Source organism: Carettochelys insculpta, chromosome 1, assembly GCF_033958435.1.
Source record: "Carettochelys insculpta isolate YL-2023 chromosome 1, ASM3395843v1, whole genome shotgun sequence".
In the NCBI taxonomy this organism is placed as follows: domain Eukaryota; kingdom Metazoa; phylum Chordata; order Testudines; family Carettochelyidae; genus Carettochelys; species Carettochelys insculpta.
In genome coordinates this window covers 343,868,075-343,890,275 of record NC_134137.1, presented here as the reverse complement: position 1 = coordinate 343,890,275, position 22,201 = coordinate 343,868,075, and the positions used below count along the sequence as shown (strand labels likewise).

Genomic DNA, 22,201 nt, shown 5'->3' with positions numbered 1-22,201 from the left:
AAATGGAATTAAATATTAGTAGCGTAAAGATTCAGCGCTTGGGTTAGCCCTCTTTAACTCTTCATTATAGGCCATTTTATCAGCTCCTATTTCACCATAATTATTATTGGTAACACACTGCACCCAGACAGCACCTTTTATTCAAGAATATTAATACATTAAAATCACAAGACTCAAAAGATTTCAGCGAGTTACTACTATTGTACAGATAAATTAATTAAAAGATTAAAGGACAAAGTCCAAAATTTTCAAAAGTGACCAATGAATATGGATGCCTCACTGTTTTAAAGGTAATGTTTTCAGAAGGTAGGTGTTCAGCATGTGCTATTCAGTACTCCAACTTTTTTCCATCCCTGGGTGGAATAAATTTTGTTATATGTACTCAGGCACGTGTGGATGTACATCACCAACAGAAACACATGCTGCCCAGTGTGGGTGAATGAGGACACGCTACTTAGCAGCTTGGCGGCACTCGAATCTCTCCTGGGCTGCTGCCCAGGAGCTCAGTTTACAGGGAGAACTAGCTCTCCCTTTATTTTGTTCAAAATTGGGAATTCAAAAATCACTATTACTTCTCACAATCTTGGACATAATTACTTGCCCACTGACACCCAGCAAGTTAGTGGCTTTTGCATTTTACAACTTTGGGTCTTCCAGTCTCAGATATGTTCCAACAAGTGTGGATTTAATGAGAAGCATGGTTGGCATTTGATGACTTATGACTACTGTTCTGCCACGTACATGGCATACCAGCCTCTTGACTTGAAAGACGGCATGCTTGGGAACAAATCCTCTTTTCTGTTCTTCTCCTCAGCTCTTTTCATCCTCCTCTGATCCATTCTGTCTATTTTGCCTTTCCCTGAGGCAGCGTTCAAAGCTTCTATTTCTACTGAAGTCCAGTACAGGATATAAGACAATATAAAGCTGCTGCAATGCTTTTTTCTCTCCTGCAGGATCCACAGTGGGCATCTGAGGCTGAATAAAGATCTGGAGCTCTGAGTTCTAAACTTTCCTTCTAGTTTTCTGAGTTCCCCTCCTCCTCCCTGACAACCACCACTGCAAGGAAGAAAAAGACAAACTGACTGCAGGACATAAGGCAGTCAGAGACCAATGAGAAGATGCGGCTCACAAAAATCTAAGGGGATGAGGGTGGGAGCAGAGAATGGCGAGTGAGGGACTAGATTCCAAACCTACTAGCAGAAACTCTATCACTTAGGTGGGGAAGTAGGTGGAGACTCATGAGAGATAGAAGAAAATCAAGAGACCAAGAATTCTAGGGATGGTTGTGGTAAGTAAAACTCTGGCAAGAGCACCAAAAAAGGTAAGAGAAAAGAGAAGTTACTCACCTGTGTAGTAACGATGGTTCTTCGAGATGTGTCCCCGTGGGTGCTCCACAGTAGGTGTCGGGCTCACCCCGACACCGCAGATCGGAAATTTCCAGCAGTCTCCGTCGGGTCGTGCATGCGCTGATGCGCGTCGGTCCTTTGTGCGCTTACGGTCACGTGCGCGATCCGGTCCCCGCCAGTTCCTGATCAACCGCTCCAGATGCCTCTGAAAAACACGAAACAGAGCTCCGAAGTGGGGAGGAACGGGTGGGTAGTGGAGCACCCATGGGGACACATCTCGAAGAACCATCGTCACTACACAGGTGAGTAACTTCTCTTTCTTCTTCGAGTAGTCCCCGTGGGTGCTCCACAGTAGGTGACTACCCAGCAGTGACCTCAAAAAAGGAGGTGGGTACCCGATTTATGTGCAGCTTGCCCTTGAAAGGACTGCTGTCACATCAAAGTTTTCTTCATGGCAAGTAACCAGAGGGGGACCGTGGCCAATGGTTCAAAGGGCGGTCCCGACAGCGTGTGGAGGACCAAGTCCAAACTCCATGACGGCGGTATCGGTTTCCGAGGGGGATACAGGTTTGCCAACTCCTTTAGGAACCGCATGACAACAGGATGGGCGAATATGGTTGGCCCTTCCTCTTTGTGTCGAAAAGCTGATATAGCTGTGAGATGAATCTTTAGCGAGGACAGAGAGAGCACCTCTTGTTTGAGTTCCAGCAGGTAGTCCAGAATTGTAGTTACAGGGGCGTCCAGAGGTGTCAACTGCTTGGAAGAGCACCAGGAGGTAAATCGTGTCCACTTATGCTCATAAGTCCTTCTGGTGGAAGTCCTCCAACTACACTCTAGGACTTGCTTCACTACCTCTGAACATGTGCTCTCTAAGGTGCTGAGCCACGGATTAACCATGCCTGTAGGCGAAGTCCCTGTGGATGTGGATGCAGTATTGACCCCCGAGCCTGTGTGAGAAGGTCCGGTACTGCCAGTAGGGGAAACGGCCGGCGATGTGCCATGCGCAGAAGCAGCGGGAACCACTGTTGTCGATCCCAGGTTGGGACTATGAGTATCATGTGTGCTCTCTCCCTTTTGGCTTTCTACAAAACCTTGTGTATGAGTGTTGTGGGAGGGAACGCATAGAGTAGAGGGCCCTTCAATGGGATCATGAAGGCGTCCCCCAAGGATCCCTGTCCTATGCCCACGCTGGAGCAGTACCGGGGACATTTCTTGTTGTTGTGAGTTGCAAACAAATTGATGTGGGGAAACCCCCATTTGTGAAACACTCGTCAGAGCAGGTCGCAACGGATCTGCCACTTGTGCGTGAGTGCAAAACGTCTGCTGAGTTGGTCCGCCTTTACGTTGTGGACACCCGGCAAGTATGAAGCTCTTAGGGTTATATTGTTGGCAATGCACCAGTTCCACAACCGGACCGCCTCCGCACAGAGTGCACAAGATCTGGCCCCTCCTTGTCGGTTTATATAAAACATGGTGGAGGTGTTGTTGGTATTTATCCCGACTACTTTTCCGTGCAGGTAATTTCGAAAACGCCTGCACGCATTGAACACTGCTCTGAGCTCTAGTATGTTTATATGCAGTGTCTTCTCCACGGGGGACCATAAACCTTGAGTGACTTCGTTGCCCATGTGCGCTCCCCATCCCATATGGGATGCATCTGTTGTGAGAAAAACGGTAATTTGCGGTTGGCGGAAAGGCACCCCTACTAGTAGGTTCTTGGGGTCTGCCCACCATGCTAGTGACCTTCGCACCTCTATTGTGGGTGATACCATCCTGTGAACGGTATGGGCTGTTGGTTTGTACACGCTCGCCAACCAATGCTGCAAGCCTCGCATGTGCAGTCTGGCGTTTTGTACCACAAACGTGGTGGTCACCATGTGCCCCAACAGCTGGAGACATGTTAGGATTGGGACAGTGGGGCTGTACGTTATTACTTGTACCAGGGATTTGATGGCGCGAAAACGGACATTGGGCAGGTATACCCTTGATGTAGCAGAGTCTATTTGCGCCCCTATAAATTCTATATTTTGCGTGGGCTCGGTTTTTGACTTCAAGAGGTTGATGATGAGGCCCAGCGAGGTAAATGTGTTTGTGGTGATGTGTATCATTTGTAAGACCTCCGCTTTGGAAGTTCCCTTCAGCAGGCAGTCGTCTAGGTATGGAAAAATGAAGACGCCTTGTCTGTGTAGATACACTGTTACGACCGCCAGGGTTTTGGTGAAAACTCTGGGTGCTGAAGACAGACCGAATGGAAGGACTCTGTACTGGAAATGTTCTCTGGCTACTGTGAACCGGAGGAAACGTCTGTGCGCTGGATGAATTGTTATATGAAAATACGCGTCCTGTAAGTCGAGGGCTGCAAACCAGTCTCCATCGTCCAGTGCTGTGATTATGGAAGCAACTGTAGTCATTTTAAAGCGGTGTTTGCGCAAATACCGATTGAGGGCCCGTAAATCCAGGATTGGTCTCCAACCTCCTGTCTTCTTCTCTGTCAGGAAGTACCGGGAGTAGAAGCCTTTCCCCTGGAATTGTTCCAGTACTCTCTCCACCGCCCCTATGAACAAGAGGTGGTCCACTTCCTGTTTTAACTTTGTGTGGTGAGAGGGATCCTTGAAAAGGGGCCTGGTGGGAGGGTTCGGTGGTGGCAATGATTGAAAAGGGATTGTGTACCCCGTGGCTATAATCTCCAATACCCATCTGTCTGTGGTGATGCTTTGCCATTGAAAGTAGAACGGCTTGAGTCGATGGTGAAACATATGTTGAGATTGGCACTGAGAGGTGGTCTTGGTTTTGCAGTCCCCGATGTACCCATCAAACCTGCTGTCTTATGGTTTGTCCGGAGGGGGCGCGGCCCTGCTGGGGCCAATGTCTAGGGGCCTTGTACTGCTGTGGCTGTTGTTGGTGCCTCTGGTCATACCCCTGTTGATACTGAGTACGCTGTGGTTGATAAGTGTAACGCCGCTGCTGAGGGTAAAACTTCTTCCTCCTGTACAGCGGGGTGTATACATCCAGGGTCCTAAGTGTAGCTCTCGAGTCCTTGCTGGAGGGTAGGACCGAGTCAGTTGAGTCCGCAAATAACTTCTGCCTATCAAAAGGAAGATCTGTGATTTTTACTTGCAGATCCTTGGGAATTCCAGACGTCTGGAGCCACGATTCCCTGCGCGTTACCACCTCATTGGCTGTGGAACGAGCTGCTGTGTCCGCTACGTCTAAGGCGATCTGGACTCCTGCTCGTGAAGCTGCGTAGCCTTCCTGGACAATTGCTTTGAGGACCGGCTTTTTATCCTCTGGAAGGAAATCCATGAGTGAGGTGATCTTGAATAATTGTCGAAATTGTGGTTCGACAAGTGAGCAGTGTAATTTGCCATTCGTAGCAATAAGGTAGATGATGAGTAAACCTTTCTGCCGAGTAGGTCTAATTTCTTTACGTCCTTGTCTGATCCCCCGGATTTATATTGGGACGTTTTGGCTCTGTGTTGCAAGGATTCAACCACTAGTGAATTTGGCTGTGGGTCACTGAACAGAAATTCCATGCCCTTGGCAGGGACAAAATACTTCTTATCCGCCCTCTTGTTCATAGGAGGGATGGAGGCTGGAGTCTGCCATATGTTGGTGGCTGACTCCCTAATCGCTTCAACCAATGGGATGGCTATCTTAGATGAAGCTGGAGGTCTGAGATTTTTGAGGAGCTTATGGTGTTTCTCCTGCACCTCCGCCACTTGAATGTCTTGTGATTGAGCCACCCTTTTGAACAACTCTTGAAACTGTTTTAGGTCATCTGGGGGAGAAATATCTCCAGGAACAACTGCTTCATCTGGGGAGGATGAGGAGGCATCACTGTGATACATTTCCTCTAAGTCCTCAGGTTCCTGACTCTGTTCACATCTTTGTACTTTCAAGGTTTCCAGATGGGGTTCCAGATCCTTTGAACCACTCTCTGACTGGGAAATTTGTGGTGTTCCCCCAGGGTGAGACTGTGTGCTGTGATGTCGATGAGGTGTTGACGGGGATCTACCCCGAGACCCAGATCTCCTGTGCCAATGTCCCGTATGGTAAGGACGGCCATAACAACAAGGGCAAGGGCAAGGGCCCGGTGATGGGGACCTGGACCACGACCTGAAAGCGTAGACATGATGTGCAGAAGGACGTGACCGTCGAGATGACACTGACATCGGCGGGGATCCCCTGTGACAGTATTCATAGGGATCCCTGCTAGAAGTTGGTGAAAAAGTGTCCAAACCTGGGAGATGGTGGCTGAAGGAATGGAGATGGAAGCCTGCAGCAGGCTGTTGCAGTTGCTGCCTGCTGAATCTCTGGGGGAGAGCGAGGTTATAATGGCAGTGCAATGATCTCTGGGGAAGGGCTGTGGTGCCGGGTCTTAGCCTTTGCTTTCCCCTGTTCAGGTGCCGCAGGTGTTCTTATTGGCGCCGGGGGGCTCGGCACCGTAGTCGGTGCCATGCTCGGTTCTGTTGCTCCCGGTGCCGCGCTCGGTGCCGCTCGGGTAGTCTCCTCTGGCACCGTTGGGCCCCATGCCGGGTGCTCTCGCTCTGGTGCCGTCGGTGCCGCAAGGCTCAGTGCCGCAGAAGCTGGTGCCGACATTTACGGTGCCTGCAGAGCCCTCGGTGCCGCTTCCTTAACAACCAGAGGCCCCTGCGTGGGCACATGCACTGCGGCCTTCCCACCATGAGTGTCCAGCAGGCCTGGGCCCTGTGTTCTGCTTGTCCCGCTCATAGAGGTAACTGGCAGGCATCGAGCTAGTGAAAGCTTTTTCTTCTTCTGCACAGAGGAGGTCAGAGAAGCCGCCTTCCTCTTGTGCGAGCCCGAAGGGCCCTCCTTATGGGGCTTCTCCGATGTCCCAGGCTGGAGGGCCTTGTCGAACAGGAACATTTTTAGCCTCATTTCCCTGTCCTTTAGCGCTCTAGCTGTAAGCTTAGAGCAATGAGGGCATTTCTGGGGGACATGGGCTTCCCCGAGGCACTGAATACATTTACTATGTCCATCTGAGGCAGGCATGGCCTCCCGGCATGATTCACACTTCTTAAAACCCGGTGAGGACATTGTTTAAGCTTTAAAGTCTTTAAGTGCTAACAGGGCACTTAGCAGTTAATCAATCTGGCAACAGATAACAGTTAACAGGTAACTTTCGAGGTCTTCAGATAGCAGACCCGCCGGAGGCAGCCGCCTCCGTCCTCTTTCTTGCTCTCTTTTCCTTTGAAAACTATATACACTCTAACCTAAAGTACTATAATAACTAATCAACAAGCTATAAGTATTAACAATAAGTAAAACAGAATTTATCTGTCTCAGGCGTTGGAGCCGGAGTGGATTCCGTCTGCAGCTGTTGGCGGTTGAGAAGGAACTGGCAGGGACCGGATCGCACACGTGACCATAAGCACGCAAAGGACTGACGCGCATCGGCGCATGTGCAACCCGACGGAGACTGCTGGAAATTTCCGATCTGCGGCGCCGGGGCGAGCCCGACACCTACTGTGGAGCACCCACGGGGACCACTCGAAAAAGAATTACAGTTATTTTAAATTTTCATGTGATAGGGCCATACTGAACAGAATTTTTTTCATTCTCAGGGAGAACATATTCTGCAGATTTGAAATAAATAATGTTTCTCATGAAAATATGAAAACGTAACAAGAAAATGATTATCACAATACAAAACAAAAATGGTTGTTATACATTTGCTAAGAATTGTAGTTTACTTTCTGAATGTAAGTAGTACCCAGGAGATGCTGTAGAATGTAAGAGAGCAATATATTATTTTAAAGTAAAAATGTCGCAATAACTGTCTGATTTTTTTTTTGGTAAAAATTTTCAAACTAGGTTTTTCAATCTAAATTCATTTTACTTAATTTTCAGAGGTGTGGGCAGGTAGCTTTTTCAAAAAAATCAGGCTACTTATCTGGGTAACTAACTTTAGGCGCTCAAGTTGTAAATATTGGGCATACAGATAATCTCCATGCCACATACTCTTCACCACATCATGATCAAGATGTCAGAAGTTTTAAAGCTCTAAGAACACTATTGTGAAATATGATTTATTACTGTACTAATGTAAGCAAAAAAAAAGTAATATACAGAAGTGTAAAAATCAACACAACCTTAACTACACAGCTACAGTGTCCTCCGTAATGTATATACAGTGCCTCCTTTTAAAAGGATAACATGCCTCCCAGACAATTTGATTCTTATGCACAGTTTTATGGTTAGAAGAGGAATAATTTTGTGCCAGTCGTTTTGATCATTATATGCAGTTGATTCTTATAAATGGAGTGCACTGACAGTCTACATTAATGCAGCGGGTACCTTGAAAATGTATTTTGATTTTAGGATGAATAAAGGTTTCACAAAGGTATTCCCTTAAGGTGGGAAATACTACTAGACTTGGTAAAAGCTCTAAATCGGAATGCACTCTGTGTCTATTGCTTACGTCCATCATCAGTATGTTTGTTGTACGTATAAACTGAAATACATTATGTTTTAATACAACTGTAGAGAGAAATGAATGTAAACAGACATTCCATTGGAATTTCAGCATTTCAAAATACTGTACTGGCATTGCTGAGCTAGCATTTGGGGTTTATTTTATTCCAAGTACTAGGTACTCAAAGCAGTTCTGAAAGTGTAAAAACAATATAAGCGACTAAAAATACAATGAATGCACTTTGCCTCCATAAAAGTTTCTGTGTGAGCCATTACTTTTATTTTGTGCATTTAAGTCAGCATCTTCACAAGTAATACTGAACATCTAACTTGAAATGCCTTAAAGTTGTTCTCTAAGAAAAAGCTGAGCACAAACCCTCTGAAAAAGATCAGGACTGGGAAGGTATAGCAGTTCTGGCCAAAAATTAAGACATCCCAAAATCAATGAAAGTTATGTTTTAACACTTTTTGTACTGAAGTGTAACATACAGTGGGTAGCCAAACCATGGTCTTGAGGATAAAATGTTTGTTGTAGTTTATTAAATGGGAATAGGACATTTCAATACATCTCCCTTTCTAGTTTCCCTAAAACACCAGAGACTGATTGATAAAGGTAGCTGAAATCACTTAATGTGAGACAAAATGTAGCAATAAATACTAATTCAGTATTTCCTCTGGTTCTGTTAAGTGGCATTTGTCACCGACTCATTTCAGCACAGCTCACCAAAATACCAGAGCAGACACCGGTGGTGGAGCAAACAACTAATAGCTGGGTGTGAAGGGAGCAGAGGTAAGTGAAAGACAACTCCAAATGGGTTAGAAAAATTAAAATCTAAATGTAAAACTGCTAGCTAATAGCTTTTTGAAGTAGACGAGCTGTGGGACTGAGGGAGGAAGAAATATGAAAGAAAAGGACAAGACATGTAATAACAAGAAAAATAAGAACAACAATCAAGAAAAAATATCCATCCATTTTGCACAACCTGTTATAACCTGTTAGATGTTTATACCATCACCAGACCTCTTATTTCCACTGACTACTAAGTTATTTTGTTCTGAATGAATCTGTTGAAGGTATAAAATCAGTACAACTCTAATATATGTGAAATATCATTCTGCCATCAAATATAGCAAATGCCACTAAACTTCCCAAAAAATGAAGTTATGGTACATTACTGAGAGCTTGTGTTCAGTTCTGTCCTTATTTATGTTTTCAACATGATACACAAGTTTATATAAAAATAAGCACAAAGACAGACATAGACATAAGTCTATAATTATGCACTGAAACGTTTAATACACCTGATGACTAAATACAATACCATGTAGGATTTTGAACCAAATTCTGCTTGAGTAACTTTATTTACTTCAAAAAGACTACTCTATGAATAAAGCAAGACCAGATTTGATCAGTTCTTGCTCTTATTTTCTTTAAAAAAACATTACAAGGTTAAATACAGCTTGTACCTCTCTACTACGTCACTCTCTGCTCTGGCAACATCCGTGGACAGGCATGATTTTATTTAGCTGGACATCCACTTGTCATGGGTGTGGCTAAGATTTTCATGGTCCCATAAAGTTTGTTCACAAACATCAGTCTTGGCTCTCAGTTTTCTGTGCTGTTATTTGGTTCTAATTTACCCCTAAATGTCTTGTAAGAGCCCAGTAAGTAGCGGAAGCGTTGGTAATGCTGCTAGAACATACTGACATCCCACGGTTCAAAAAAATTTTCTGGTTCAGCACTGGTTCTGAGTGTGCTGGTCTAGAGAGGTTCACGGTTCAATCTGTATTGTTAATCATTTCTATGGATCAGATTTTTAAACTCTGACTTTGGGAACAGTGTGTGTGAAATTAACAGGTTACTTGTTAAGTGAGGTACTATATAATGAAAATAAGAATGCCAGAATTTGACCCATAGCAGTCTGGCAAAATACATCCTTATAATAATGTACTTTATGAATACAATTATTGTTACCGGCTGCAATTCTTGCTGCTTTTGCGTAGTTTCCATTTTCAATGCATGATATCAACTCACTTCGGTCTTCCAACGTGTGTCTTCGTATAAGCGCTGGTTTGCCTTTACCACACTTTGGCAAGCTAAAACTGCAAAGGTATAAATATTAAATGTTACTGAAAGCATGCTCACTTTCCTCCACCAAAATCACTGAAATTTAAGATACAGTACTCATATATCACTACAATTACTGAAAGGTTAGTGGTAAATTCTCCTGCATTTCGCAGAATGACTGCACCCATCTTAGGCCAGGAGGGCCACCATCTGGCACCTTGGTAGGGAAAAAGGAACAGCACTTGATGGGTGGTGGCAAAATACTGTGTCAGGGCTTACTCTGGGACCCACACTATCCACTCTTCTCGAGAGGGGCTGGAAAGGAATTTTTCCCTTTCACCAGATAGACATAGGTGGAGCAAGGTTTTTTTTTCCCCCACTTTCCTCACGTTAGTTCAGAAAATACTTTATTAGGGCCAGCACGGCTAGAAGTTATGCTGCATCACATCACAACTCATTATGCATGTGTTCAATGCAGGTATCTCTTCTCTATGGAGCACAATAACCACATAAATGGCTTGGTAAAGAACTTAAAAAAAAAGGAGGTGCTTATTAAAAAAAAAAAAAGGCGGGGGGATGGAGTTTAGGGCTCATATGACTTGCCTGGCAAGGAGGCAGGCCCCCCCCGGCTTAACACTCATTCCATTAGGGTTGGAGGGGTCAGGGAAAGAGAATAGTAAATATCAGGAATGGGCTGACTGGAAACATAGATGGAGGGGTGACAGGGGGTTGGCAGAAGCCTTCCAGGTATATACTGAGTGATGAGGAGTTACCAGCACTGTACACTTTCACCACCAACTGATAATAAAGTTGCACTCTGATCAAAATCACAAAAATAAATCAACTGTTTTCTTTCAGTATAGCCAGACAACAAACACAAATTGATCGATTCTACTTGTATTGATCTGCAAAAAATTAGATAATTAGGTCATTTTTCCTTCTCCTCCATCATCCTAAAATGTGATGATCAGAAACATCACTGAACTAGAGGAAATGTATTTGGAATCACTGGACTATGTTTCATTAAAATAGACAAAATTTTTCATATGTTTCCACTAAATATTAATACGTGTTAATATTTCACTATATCTTTGGCTAAAGTGTTAAAATACCACCAGGACATGATGTGTTTGCTTATTTAAACAAAGTGTTTAACTGAAACAAAAGAATATGAGGTAATCATTCCGAAGTGCACACCTGATTTCAAGTTATTAAAAAAAAAAATCACTTATAGCTGACTGGTAAAGTAATAAAAAAAACTTCTGTTTTAAAAAATGTCCTGTCTATATATTATTGAAAATGCCTGAAAGTTTTCTTCTGTCAAGGAAGAAAATGCTGATTTTCTATGTTTCTTTTACGTTCAAATTAAGAAACTTCCTTCATGAAAATTTTGTCCTTATATGGGAAAATATAGATATTTTCCCATGAATACACTTTGCACGCTCCTGTATTTTAACATTAAAGTCTTAAGCTATACGACCAGAAGTTATTCTGAACTGCACCTGCAATGTACTACTCACCTTTAAGGAATGCAATAAAAAACATTTCCTATGCTATGTAAATCAAATCTTGGGAGCATAAATATGTTAAAGCTATCTTCTTAGGCAGCACAATATTGACAGTAAATTTAAGAGTACATAACAGAAAAATGGTTACTTATTAAAGCAACTCTGGTTGTTCCAGATGAATTCCGTATCTAGTCACATTCACAGGAGACATGCATCACTGGTAAGCAAGCTTGGAACAGCCAAGCACACAAACTCAAGTGAAGACATCCATGCTATGCTCTTGCTTCAAGACCAAGTGTGAAAATATATAAGGGCACCTCAACTGCCCTTCCATTTCTTTTCTGTAATTCAGAAAAGCGTAACAAAATATTCCAAAACAGGTGGAAGGTAAGAAATCAGAGTGGATTCATATAGACAAATTATTTCAAAAAATTCAATTAGGTATCATGGCCCTTGTATGAATTACTCTCTCATTCTGTGTTCATGGAATTTACTATGTAACTGAGCCCAATAGAGAGCAAGGCTCCAAAATGTATGCCTTGAACAAGGAAAAAGTTTCTAGTACTAATGGTTGTGATAACCCACAAAACAGGAACTTAGTGAAAACAGAGGAAGTGCTAGAATGTTCTGATTTTGCACAAAGCCTGAAATAATTATTCCAAAAGGTGTGAACTTACCCATTCACTTCAACAGTGTGTTATTTTTGAAAACTAAAAGGTGACAATGCAAACATCTGGTTTTTAAAACCAGACATACATGTATTGTTGCTCCAGTTTCAGGGACGCATTTTAGACTGCTGGTGCATGATTATAGTTGATTTACACTAAAAACACTTCTGAAAAGGCAAAAATAATCATTTTTACCTTGAATTACATAAAAGGCTGTTACTGGATGATATGCTAGATTCAGATGCACAGCGGCGACGAGGTTCAACTTTTCTTCCTGGACCATCATCTGACTCTCTCTCTTTATTTCCATCTCCAAAACCATTTGCAAGACCTACAATGTAAGAGAGAGGTATACATTACAAAGCATTTAAAACTGCATTTTGTTTTTATACACATAGACATATGTTAATATAATTTTCTCTCTGCATCTGCTAAATGTCTGATGTCAATAAAAGAGAAACAATGAAACAACAGAAAATGCTTCATTCTCAAAAATGAAAAAAATCAGGTAAAGTTTGTGTAATACAGATGTTAAGAAGCAGGAAATTTCCGATAACAGGAAAAAGATGATGTACACAGTGGTACATCAAAAATATTTCCCAAATGTCATACTTCCAGTAAGTAATACACTGGATAGTTAATCTTGAATGGGTGGTAAAAGAATCGGGGGGGGGGGGGGGGGTAAGTGTTACAAAATGTGCATACTTTAAAAGAAAAAACAGTAAACTCATATATATAAGATCACTGCACTTAAAATCTGTAAATTGCAAGACAACTAGTACTGGAAATAGCTCTTCAATGCTCTAAATAACCACTAGTGGTGATTAAAGCCCCTATTCAATGTCCACTGAATGAATGGGAGTCTTTAAACCAAAATCAGGTCCTGAAAAACTATTTCGGAATAATGTATTTCATTTGTTATTCATACAATCAGCATTTGTTAATACACTTCATTTATGTGTGTTTAAACAACATTCTTTAATTAAAGCATTTATCTGTATAGCATCATTTGACAAAGAAAAACACCACCATATTTTAAAGGCTGTATTTTTTTTAAAGAGAGATGACTCAAAAGCAGATTCAGGAAGAACATTAACAGAAATGGAGCATATTAAGCTAAAGCAGAAGTTCCCAAACTGCGAGTACCGCCCCCAAACCAGGAAAGTCCAGGGTGATATGGCTGGGGCCCAGTCCAGTCCCAACAGGGAACAGAAAGGTAATGCTTACTCTGCTCCTGGCCCCCGCTGCTGGCTCCTCTCCCATCTCCAGCTGTGGCCCCAGATTACAGCTGAGGCTCTGCTCCTGACATTAGCAATTGTCCTAGCATCCAGCTGAGGCTCTGGTCTTGCCCCCAGCTGTGGCTCCAATTTTAGCTTCTTACCCTGTCTCCACCCCATTTCCGGGAGCAGGGAGGGAAGCAGGGGCAAAGCAGTTGGGAGTGTAGTGCTGGCAGGGGCAAAGGGGTGGCCACAATTTAAAGTTTGGGAACCAGTGAGCTGAAGGTACTAGCATCCAACTAGCATGAGATCCCCTAGGATTACTTGATTTTATTCTGAAGTATGACTTTCAAGAACCCACTTGTTTTCTTGACACACAAAACACACATTCGATTTTTTAATTTTAAGATCACACGCAGCAAAGCTATGGTATTTTACACTTTCAAATAGAAAATGTAAAAATCAGCCATTCCACACGCAATAAAGAACATCAAAACCCTCACTTCCATAGGCAGAACTCCCTAAAGAAGTTTCTCAAAGCTTCAGTCTTATTTAAATTTTCTACTTTGCCCTAGCAGATTCTTTTGTATTTTTTGAGAAGTGCACCACAATTGACAGGAAAATTACACAAAGCAGTAAATTTTAAAAAAGCCTTATTGCATATTGTATGGTTCTGAAGACAGAAGCTGATCACACATGTAGTTACTTGCAACTTTGCCATATTCTAATATTTAATTACTAATTAGAAATGCCATTTCCCCAGCCTTCAAAAAGTCAATGCACGCTATTCTTTTTGATACTGCTCAATCCTACCCTATCGTGTTTTCGCACAGAAATCGCTTTTCAGCATAACCCGTGAAACATAAGGTGTTTAGATCTGTATAGACAATGTAAAAAAACCAAACCAAAACAAGAAAACAAGCACCCATCCAACACTTTAAAAACAGGCAGTCTGCTACCTTATTATTAAACAGAGCAAATTAAAAATTGCAAGAGATAGTTTTTTCATTTTTCACTTTTCTATCTTTCTTCCCATTTAGAAACTTCGGAGGCCTTTAGTGATTCTCCAATGAATTTGTCCGAGTCATAAAATATGCAATTTTTAATGTTTCTCAGTATAAAACTTTGTACATGCTATAAGGAAGAGAAAGAGGAAAATAAAACAATTATTTTATCAGTGTCATAAAGCCCTATAGCATAAATTATAAACCAATTCTTTACCATGCTCGTTCCATGCAAATAGTTCCAGATTAACCTCAATGTTACTGAAAAATCTGTCAATGCAAGAGTGATTTAAGAGGATGTCTCTTTGAACTACCCCGTTAACTATTGTGGAACTATTTCTATAGGATATGAAAAGTTTTATGCAAATAATATTAAGCCTGAGAATGACTTAAGAATAGGTTCCTGCAAATTATCTTTTCATTGTAGGCTACCTGTCAGCTGGTAGACTGACCGATTCTTAAATAAAGTTTTGCGAATTTGTTTCTTTTATACCATGGCCCCAGGCTAGAAATATAATTACACAGTGACCAAGCTACTATGCCGCTAGTAACTAACTACAAAGAGGCTAACAGATATACTGAGTCAACCAATCCCCAATGACATGGGGTCACAATGTAAATCAAAGTTGATTCTCCACTTTAATTTATCAGACCCGAGTCTGAGTTCCTAGCCCTTTAATGAACAGGAAAGCAAGAGGAAATCTGTGGCTATGTCTACACTCACCAGAAATGTTGACGTCTGCTATGGAATTTTAGGTATGCCAGCTGCATACCTAAAATTGATTTTGCAGCCATCGACATTGGTCCCTGTCCCCACTACAGAATGCTGGCAGAAGTGCTCCTCCTGCCAACATTCCTTAATCCTTGCAACTCACAAGGAGTTCCAGGGTCGACACTGAACCCGGACATGCTGCTTTGTGCATGCATGAAAGAGCACCCCAGAAAACTGAACTTAAGCCTTCGATCTTTGGCAGCAAGTATAGACCCAGCCAGAGTTAGCACCTTCACAGGGTTATGGCAGCATAATCTGCAAATGTACAATGTAACTTAAGTAAGTCTAGCCTATGAGGCATCTATGCTACCTGACGTTGGACCTGCACATTTTTGTCTACAGGGCCTTCCTAAGATAAAGAATTTTTGAGTGTGTCACTGTTTTTGACTTCACCAACAAAAAATTTCAACATTATGTCTAGCAAACTTCCAATGAGGTCCAGGAAGAGTCTTTAACAAAAAGAAGAAAACAAACCCAACACACACCAAAAGCATTACTGCATTAAGATCACTTTTTGATCTTAACGCTAATCAGGAAACATGTAGCTAGCTATTTCTGTATCTCTTTGTGGAAAGTTCAGATTACACCTATTTCATCTTCAGAAGCTGATCACAGTTATCCCACTAAAGATAGAGCCTAAAGAGCAAGAAAACGGAATACTTTCCAAACAAATAAAGAAAACCGGAAGTGAAGAGATCAAAACTTTTCATTCCAATACACTTTCTGCTTGTAGAAGTGCGAAGAAAAAAAAGACCATCATGCCATGAAAACTGGACTCATTTCTGTGAATATCAAACCCTAAATGACAAATACCAACACTTACTTTCCAAAAGTTAAAAAAGGCCTTTTAAAAAGAGGTTTTATAAATTCTTTGAAACTAAAATGTCAAAACTGTTCTGTTACCTAATGACAAGTCTGTATTGTAATTTGACACCTGGATGGTAAAAAAAACACCCTTCCCTATTCCCAATTTTTTTTAAGTATTCCAAAGCACTGTTGACTTGCCAAAAGAAAAAGCAGTAATACGATGTTTAAGTTATATTAATTGGAATAATTTGACTACTTATCCATAAAGCTCCCTATCCAAGGAACACACACACCTCCCGGGTAGAAATGTAAATAAAATACCTGTGGCATTGAGTCCCGGAAAACAAGGTCATCTGAAGGGGTCAGGCTGTGAGGCTAGAAATTACAGTGTTGAGGCAGCAACCTAGACTCTGATATCTTAAGAGGGCCCTGGGTTTCAGAGTCTGAGCTCTATCCTCTAACCCTACAGCCAAAAACAACGTTAAATGGCCTGGATCACACACACAAAGAGTCTGGCCTTTTCATTGCAGTGTAGACATACCACCACCACCACACCCCACACACAATCCATTGAAAATGTTAGGCATGTCAAGACAGGGCTCTCCTCCTGTAAAGAATGTGTGAATCAACTCTCAATTCATTTGCATCGCGTTCAGCAGAAGATCTCGCCAGGTAAAGTTCCACTAAAGAAAAGGATTTGAAGGAATCTTAGCACTTTACAAGTCTGTAGAAAAGTCTATTAAATTAGCAGTGTATGTTATGTATTTAATTAAGTCCCTAACCTAATCATATTAAAATTATGATTCCTATGCAACAGGGAAAAGTCACACCTGTATGGCAGCAATTTCCACCCACGACTTGAATTATCAACCTCCAGGTATGTTAGTTATAGTACTATTCAAGGCAGTCCACAAGATTTCTTTGTATTTTGACTTTCACATAACAGAAAACAAAAACTCCCATCACAAACATTTTAGGCAGAGATTAAATATAAAATTTTTCAGTCTGAATGGTGAAGTTTTCACAAACTTTTAAACAAGTGCACACTGTTAGCAATTTTAAGTGTAAGGGGACACTACTGCTCCTACTCTTAATGGCCACATCTACACTACAGAGATCTGTTAGGAAGCCCTTCTGGAAGATCCCTTCCAAAAGGACTTCTGTCGAAAGAGTGTGTCTACACACAAAAAAGCCAATCAACAGAGTGATCTGCTCCTTCAAAAGAGTGTCCACACAATCCCCGCTCTTTTGAAAGAATGGGCCAAGGATTGAAAAAAATCAGGTGCCATGAGGACTGCTCTTTCAAAAGAAGGGCCTTGCAGAGCATCTACACGTTTTCTTTCAAAAGAAGCTTTTGAAAGAAGGCACTCTTCCTGAAATGGGAGTGGAAGAGTGCTTTTGAAAGGAGCACCGCATTCTTTTGATTTATTTTCAAAAGAACACTTTTTGTGTGTAGCCCCTTCTTTTGAAAAGATGTGGCAGTCTAGATGCAGCCAATACGTAAGAGACTTTTCCAGAGACAGTACAATATATAAGCAATGTTAATTTCCATGTGAATTACAGGGTCAAACATCAATGACATGGTAAATACAATTTAAAATTTTCCAAAAGTAGAGAGTAATTTTAATCATGAAACACATTAAGTTGAATCCACTAGTTATTTCTGGGTTTCTTCCACACCAGTCACCTGGGAAATAATTTTTTCAGCTATTAGTGTAACTATTAATACTGAAGTTAAAAATATAACACTGCCTTCAACCAAAGTAGAGGCCTGTGCCCATCTAATAAATTCAGTGAAGCAGGAAGCAGTAAAATGCAGAGATGACAAAACAGAGGCTGGGTCAAGGAAAGGAAAACTACAAAAGTTTGAAGACCAATCTATGTTAAGAATATATAAAATGTTACCAAAAGCATACAAGTAGCACATTTAAGGCTGCAATCACACTCTGAGTTCTGCTAACACTGTAAGAACAAGCAATCAGCAGAACTCACACAACTAATTTCCTTCCAATGCAAGACAAGCTTTATTATGCACAGCTAGATGAATATGTAAGCATTAGTACAGGATAAAGTGTGTTGTCATACCTGGGTACACCTGTATGCCTCTTAGAGAGGATCGCTGTTTACATAAAAATAATTTTACACGTGCATATGACTGGCTATAAAGTCCTGATCTCTGCAGTTATATTCGATAACCAGCCAGAACCTCTCTTAGCCAGATCCTTCTTCTAATAATGCATATTATATAAATTATATATATATGCATCAAAAGTAGGCATGGAATTTTGGTATGCATTATCTCCAATCTCAAAGTAAGATTTGACTGGTGAAAGGAGGAGGAGGTAGGAGGGCAGAGATGTAACATTCTTAATCAATCAGCCCTCACAGAGTGTATTCTTTTGTAAGAACTCTGGGGATTGGCAAAAAAAATACTGCGACCAATTTGTGTCACATATATTGTAACATGTACAACTTTATAACTTACGGAGATAGGGAAATATATTGAATGAAGAGCATAGGTTGATATATGTCAAAGACTTCCTCCAACAGTGTTCATGATTTTTGTTTTTGTTTTAAGGATGGCTGATGTCTCCAACATGATCCAAAATAATTACTTGTAATGTAATTGTCTTTCTGCGTTCCAAAATGATCATTTAATTGAATTCCATTCCGTGGTGAGGATAATAGAAAATAATTAGGCTCCAAAGAGATAAATACCCAGCATGACATTAGTTAATGAGAGAACCTGGAAGACAGTGAAAAAGCCATTAAGTCTAGATGAAAGGAAACAAAGCTTTTAAATAAATAAGCCATCCTTGCAGCACAGTGCCCAGAGACAGTGAAAACTATATATATGTTCCTTGTACTAATACTTAACATAAGATTCACAAGAGGCAAGTCTAAAACAGAGACTTTTCTTAGATTCAGTTGCTCATTGTTGAAAAAGAAAATTACTTACGTAAGGAATTGCTAGCACAGTGAGATACTCATCAAGAACTTGATTTTGATCGTTTCTAAATTCATCAAATGAGAATAAGAAGACAGATGACCCTATTTTAAGAGGTTTTACACTGCCTATTCATATACCCATAAAAAGGAATAGCCTAACCAAGACTACACATATCAGAATACCTCTAGTTACTGGGGGAAAAATAAAACTTGATAATCTTTAAACTGCATCAATAGCCTGGGAAGACATCCCCAAAGTTCTCAACAAATTAGTGTCAAAATTAATATGAGAAAATATATTTGCACTGACAAATCTTGGAGTGCACTGCCAGCTGCTAAAATACACTTCTTCAAGTTCAGAACACACTGGTGAATCTCAGAACATGTCAGAGTGCAGAGAACCTCAAAAGGGAGGCGGTAGACATACCAGAGCAAGTTACTGCAAATCCTGAAGAGGGTAATCAAGAGCTGGGAAGAAGAGACAACACTTAAGAAATGAATTTTCCATTTTTGTTCACAATTTTGGCTATGGTTCAAAGAAAGGAGAGAGAGCTCACAAGGAGCCAGTGATACAGGGATATTGGTAGCTTAGATATTGTACAACAGAATCTGTTCAAGTTTCTAAATGGGAAATTTTCATATAGTTGAAATTTGAACAATATACTAAGCAAACAACGTGAAGGGTCATAAAATCACTTTTTAACTTTTTTTTTAAAGAAAGCAAGCTTAAAAATTCATCCTACAACCATTATGTCTACAGTACCACTGGAATTATAATAGAAGTCCCTAGCTCATTAGGATTATTCTGTAAAAGCAATTTGTTTTGAGCTGCAAAATTCTAGGTGAAAACTCATCAACCTCTCAGTCTGCATCATCCAGAGGACAGGACTGCACAGCACAGGTATCACTGGCAGTGCTCAAACAAATAAAAATTAAAGAAGAATACAGAAGAAGAATACAGTTAAAAGATAAAATCTATGGAAAACTTTCAAAAATATTCCAGAAAAAAGTGAATGAAAAACAAACTGCAGAATAGGCAAGCAGAACAGTCTTGTATACAGAATGCTTTAAAAGAGCTTTTCAGAAGGTTGTCCCAGCAATAAAGAATTAATTGCGATGGTAGAAACATACATTATAAACCATGAAAAGCACACGCAACTCAAAAGGAGTTTAAAAGCTTTGTAATTTGAGTCCACTGAAGTCAGCTAGCTTGCATGACAAGCAACAAATACAACAGTAACTTATCTATGTATATAGATTTTTTTTATGTTGTATTTTTACAGTGAGACATGGTTGAGATACAATAAAAGACTCATTTAGGATTCATATTGGGGATTAATATTAATCCATGCCAAGATGAAGTGACTGTAAACAATATAAAGTTGATTTATCAACAGTGTGTGGATAAGTATTTCTGAATTATAATAAGATTAAAATATCGAGTAAGGGTTTTTTCCCAAAAGAACTGGAGAAGAACTAAAGTGTAATCTTGGCAATTTCTATTCTAAATTTTCCAAATTTTTCACGAAAAATATGTAAAGTGTATATTTATACATACCCATGTTTTTGCAGGTGAGACCCATTATAATATATGCCATGTAGATGCACTGATGGAGAATGCTCACATTTTAATGGGAGATGTTAAACTGGAAAAATAGGACTCACCTTTTAATATCTTCTTCTATCACATGCCCAGAATTCTTCACTAGGTTAAATGAGACTAGCAGCCTCAGGGCTGTCTGACAGGGCCAGCTTTGCCCACATCCTCAGTATCCCTTTATGCATGGTTCTTCTGGAATTGTAGTTTTAATCGATTTAAAAGCATAACATTTCTGACTAGAACTCAAATCTCTTTTCCTTAATGGAAAACAGAAGTTCACCTTCAAATGGAAAGTCTGATTGCTGGACAAGGTGTCTAGACAAAAGACTGACTTTCAAATAACGTTCTACTCCTTTATGAAGCCATGCCCATCAACTCTGTAAAGCTGATAAATAACTAATGCTTGGTTTGCACTAGGGAGTTAAGCTGACTGCAGGTACGCAATTCTAGTTACAGCAATGGCGTAGCTAGAATAGACAATCTGCAATTGACTTACCTGGCAGTCCACACAGAGGGAGGTCAAGGGGAAAGTTTATCCCATTGACCACATTTACTCTTTGTGATATTGAGGAGTAGAGGAGATGACCACAGATCCAAAGTGGTTTAATTTTGCATGTTTTTATTAGGCACACACCACCAAATTGCAGAAAATCAACCTTGACTGGGTCAATCTTAGTGTAGTGTGGACATACCCTAATAAAATCCCAGTTTCTGGGAATCAAAAAAATACACAATATATGTACATTTTAAAAGCTTTTAATTTCTGCATTATTGTGGAGAGCCTCACCCTTGAAGACAGTCACAAGATGACAGCAAAGCTAATGCCCAGTGAGTGGCAAAAGTGGAAATGGTAATCCACATAGCTGAAATTTAGATTTCCTCAGGTAAAAAGTTTGGAGTAGTTTAGTAAGCTCCAGCTCCTTAAAATAGTTGTCTCTTTTATGACTTGCAAACAATCCCAAACCACGTAACCAGCACAGTTTCTTTTTCAGGTAGCAACCTCAGCAAAAATTGAAGAGGGCTATTCACTGAGACTTCGGGAAGAGTACAAATTTGAAAATCGCTCATCCTTCAGTCTCAACACAGTGAAAAGCACAGTACTGACTTTCGGTGAATAGCAACCTCAGATCCCTTATTTCAAAGATGACTGCAACCTGAAAGTCATATTTAACTCCAAAATGTTTTCAAGCTAACAGAATAAGTTTGTTAGTAAATGGAGGACCTTCAAATGAAACATTCTTTGATTGTTCAGAACTTAATACCTAGGGCAGGGATAGGAATAATTTTGATGGGAGGGAAGGGGCCGGGGTATCAAAGGCAGGTTCTGGCCAGGAGGTACTTACTGGGCAGCCTCTTGCCAGCAGCACAGCAGACTCCTTAGCCAGGGTCCCTGTCTTCTGTGGCCTCCACAAACTCAGAGCAGCTCCAAGAAACAAGTATACTGCCCTAAAAAGAATGCTACAAAGGGTGGGAGAGGAGGAAAGGGTATTTTACATGCTCCCTGGCATTGGAAGCCTCTGCTCCTTCCTCCAAGCTCACAGCACCATTCAGCTGATTTTTCTGAGTACCAAGCAGGGGTGAGGCAGGCTGTGGGATGGTTGCAGCCCACTGGCTGTACCTTGTGCAGCCTTGACCTAAGGCATAGACAAGTGGGTAACTCCATGTTAAATAATAAATAATAATAAAATGAGACAACACTGTTCAGTGTTATCATTAGTAATTTGACACTTGTACCTAATTAAGAGTTTTCTATAAGAACTAAAGAATCTGCAGGATGCTAAGCTAAGCTCCCTGGGCCTAGAATCCTTTTCTCTGCCCAAGTATATG

At 40.9% G+C, this 22,201-nt stretch overlaps 1 protein-coding gene across 6 annotated transcripts in view; it reads right to left on the bottom strand.

Moving 5' to 3' along the window:
- The window catches only part of BRD1 (bromodomain containing 1), a 99,175-nt gene that overhangs the window by 12,842 nt on the left and 64,132 nt on the right, over positions 1-22,201 (bottom strand). For 4 of the 6 annotated variants that reach the window (XM_075015781.1, XM_075015799.1, XM_075015788.1 and 1 more), the window contains 2 exons: positions 12,221-12,356; positions 9,757-9,884 (listed from right to left, as the gene is read on the bottom strand). In XM_075015781.1, coding sequence (XP_074871882.1) covers positions 9,757-9,884; positions 12,221-12,356 — 264 coding nt within the window. Of the gene's footprint in view, positions 1-21; positions 1,552-9,756; positions 9,885-12,220; positions 12,357-18,310; positions 18,572-22,201 lie in introns of those variants that run through there. The other 2 variants (XM_075015807.1, XR_012648397.1) reach the window with 2 other exon arrangements.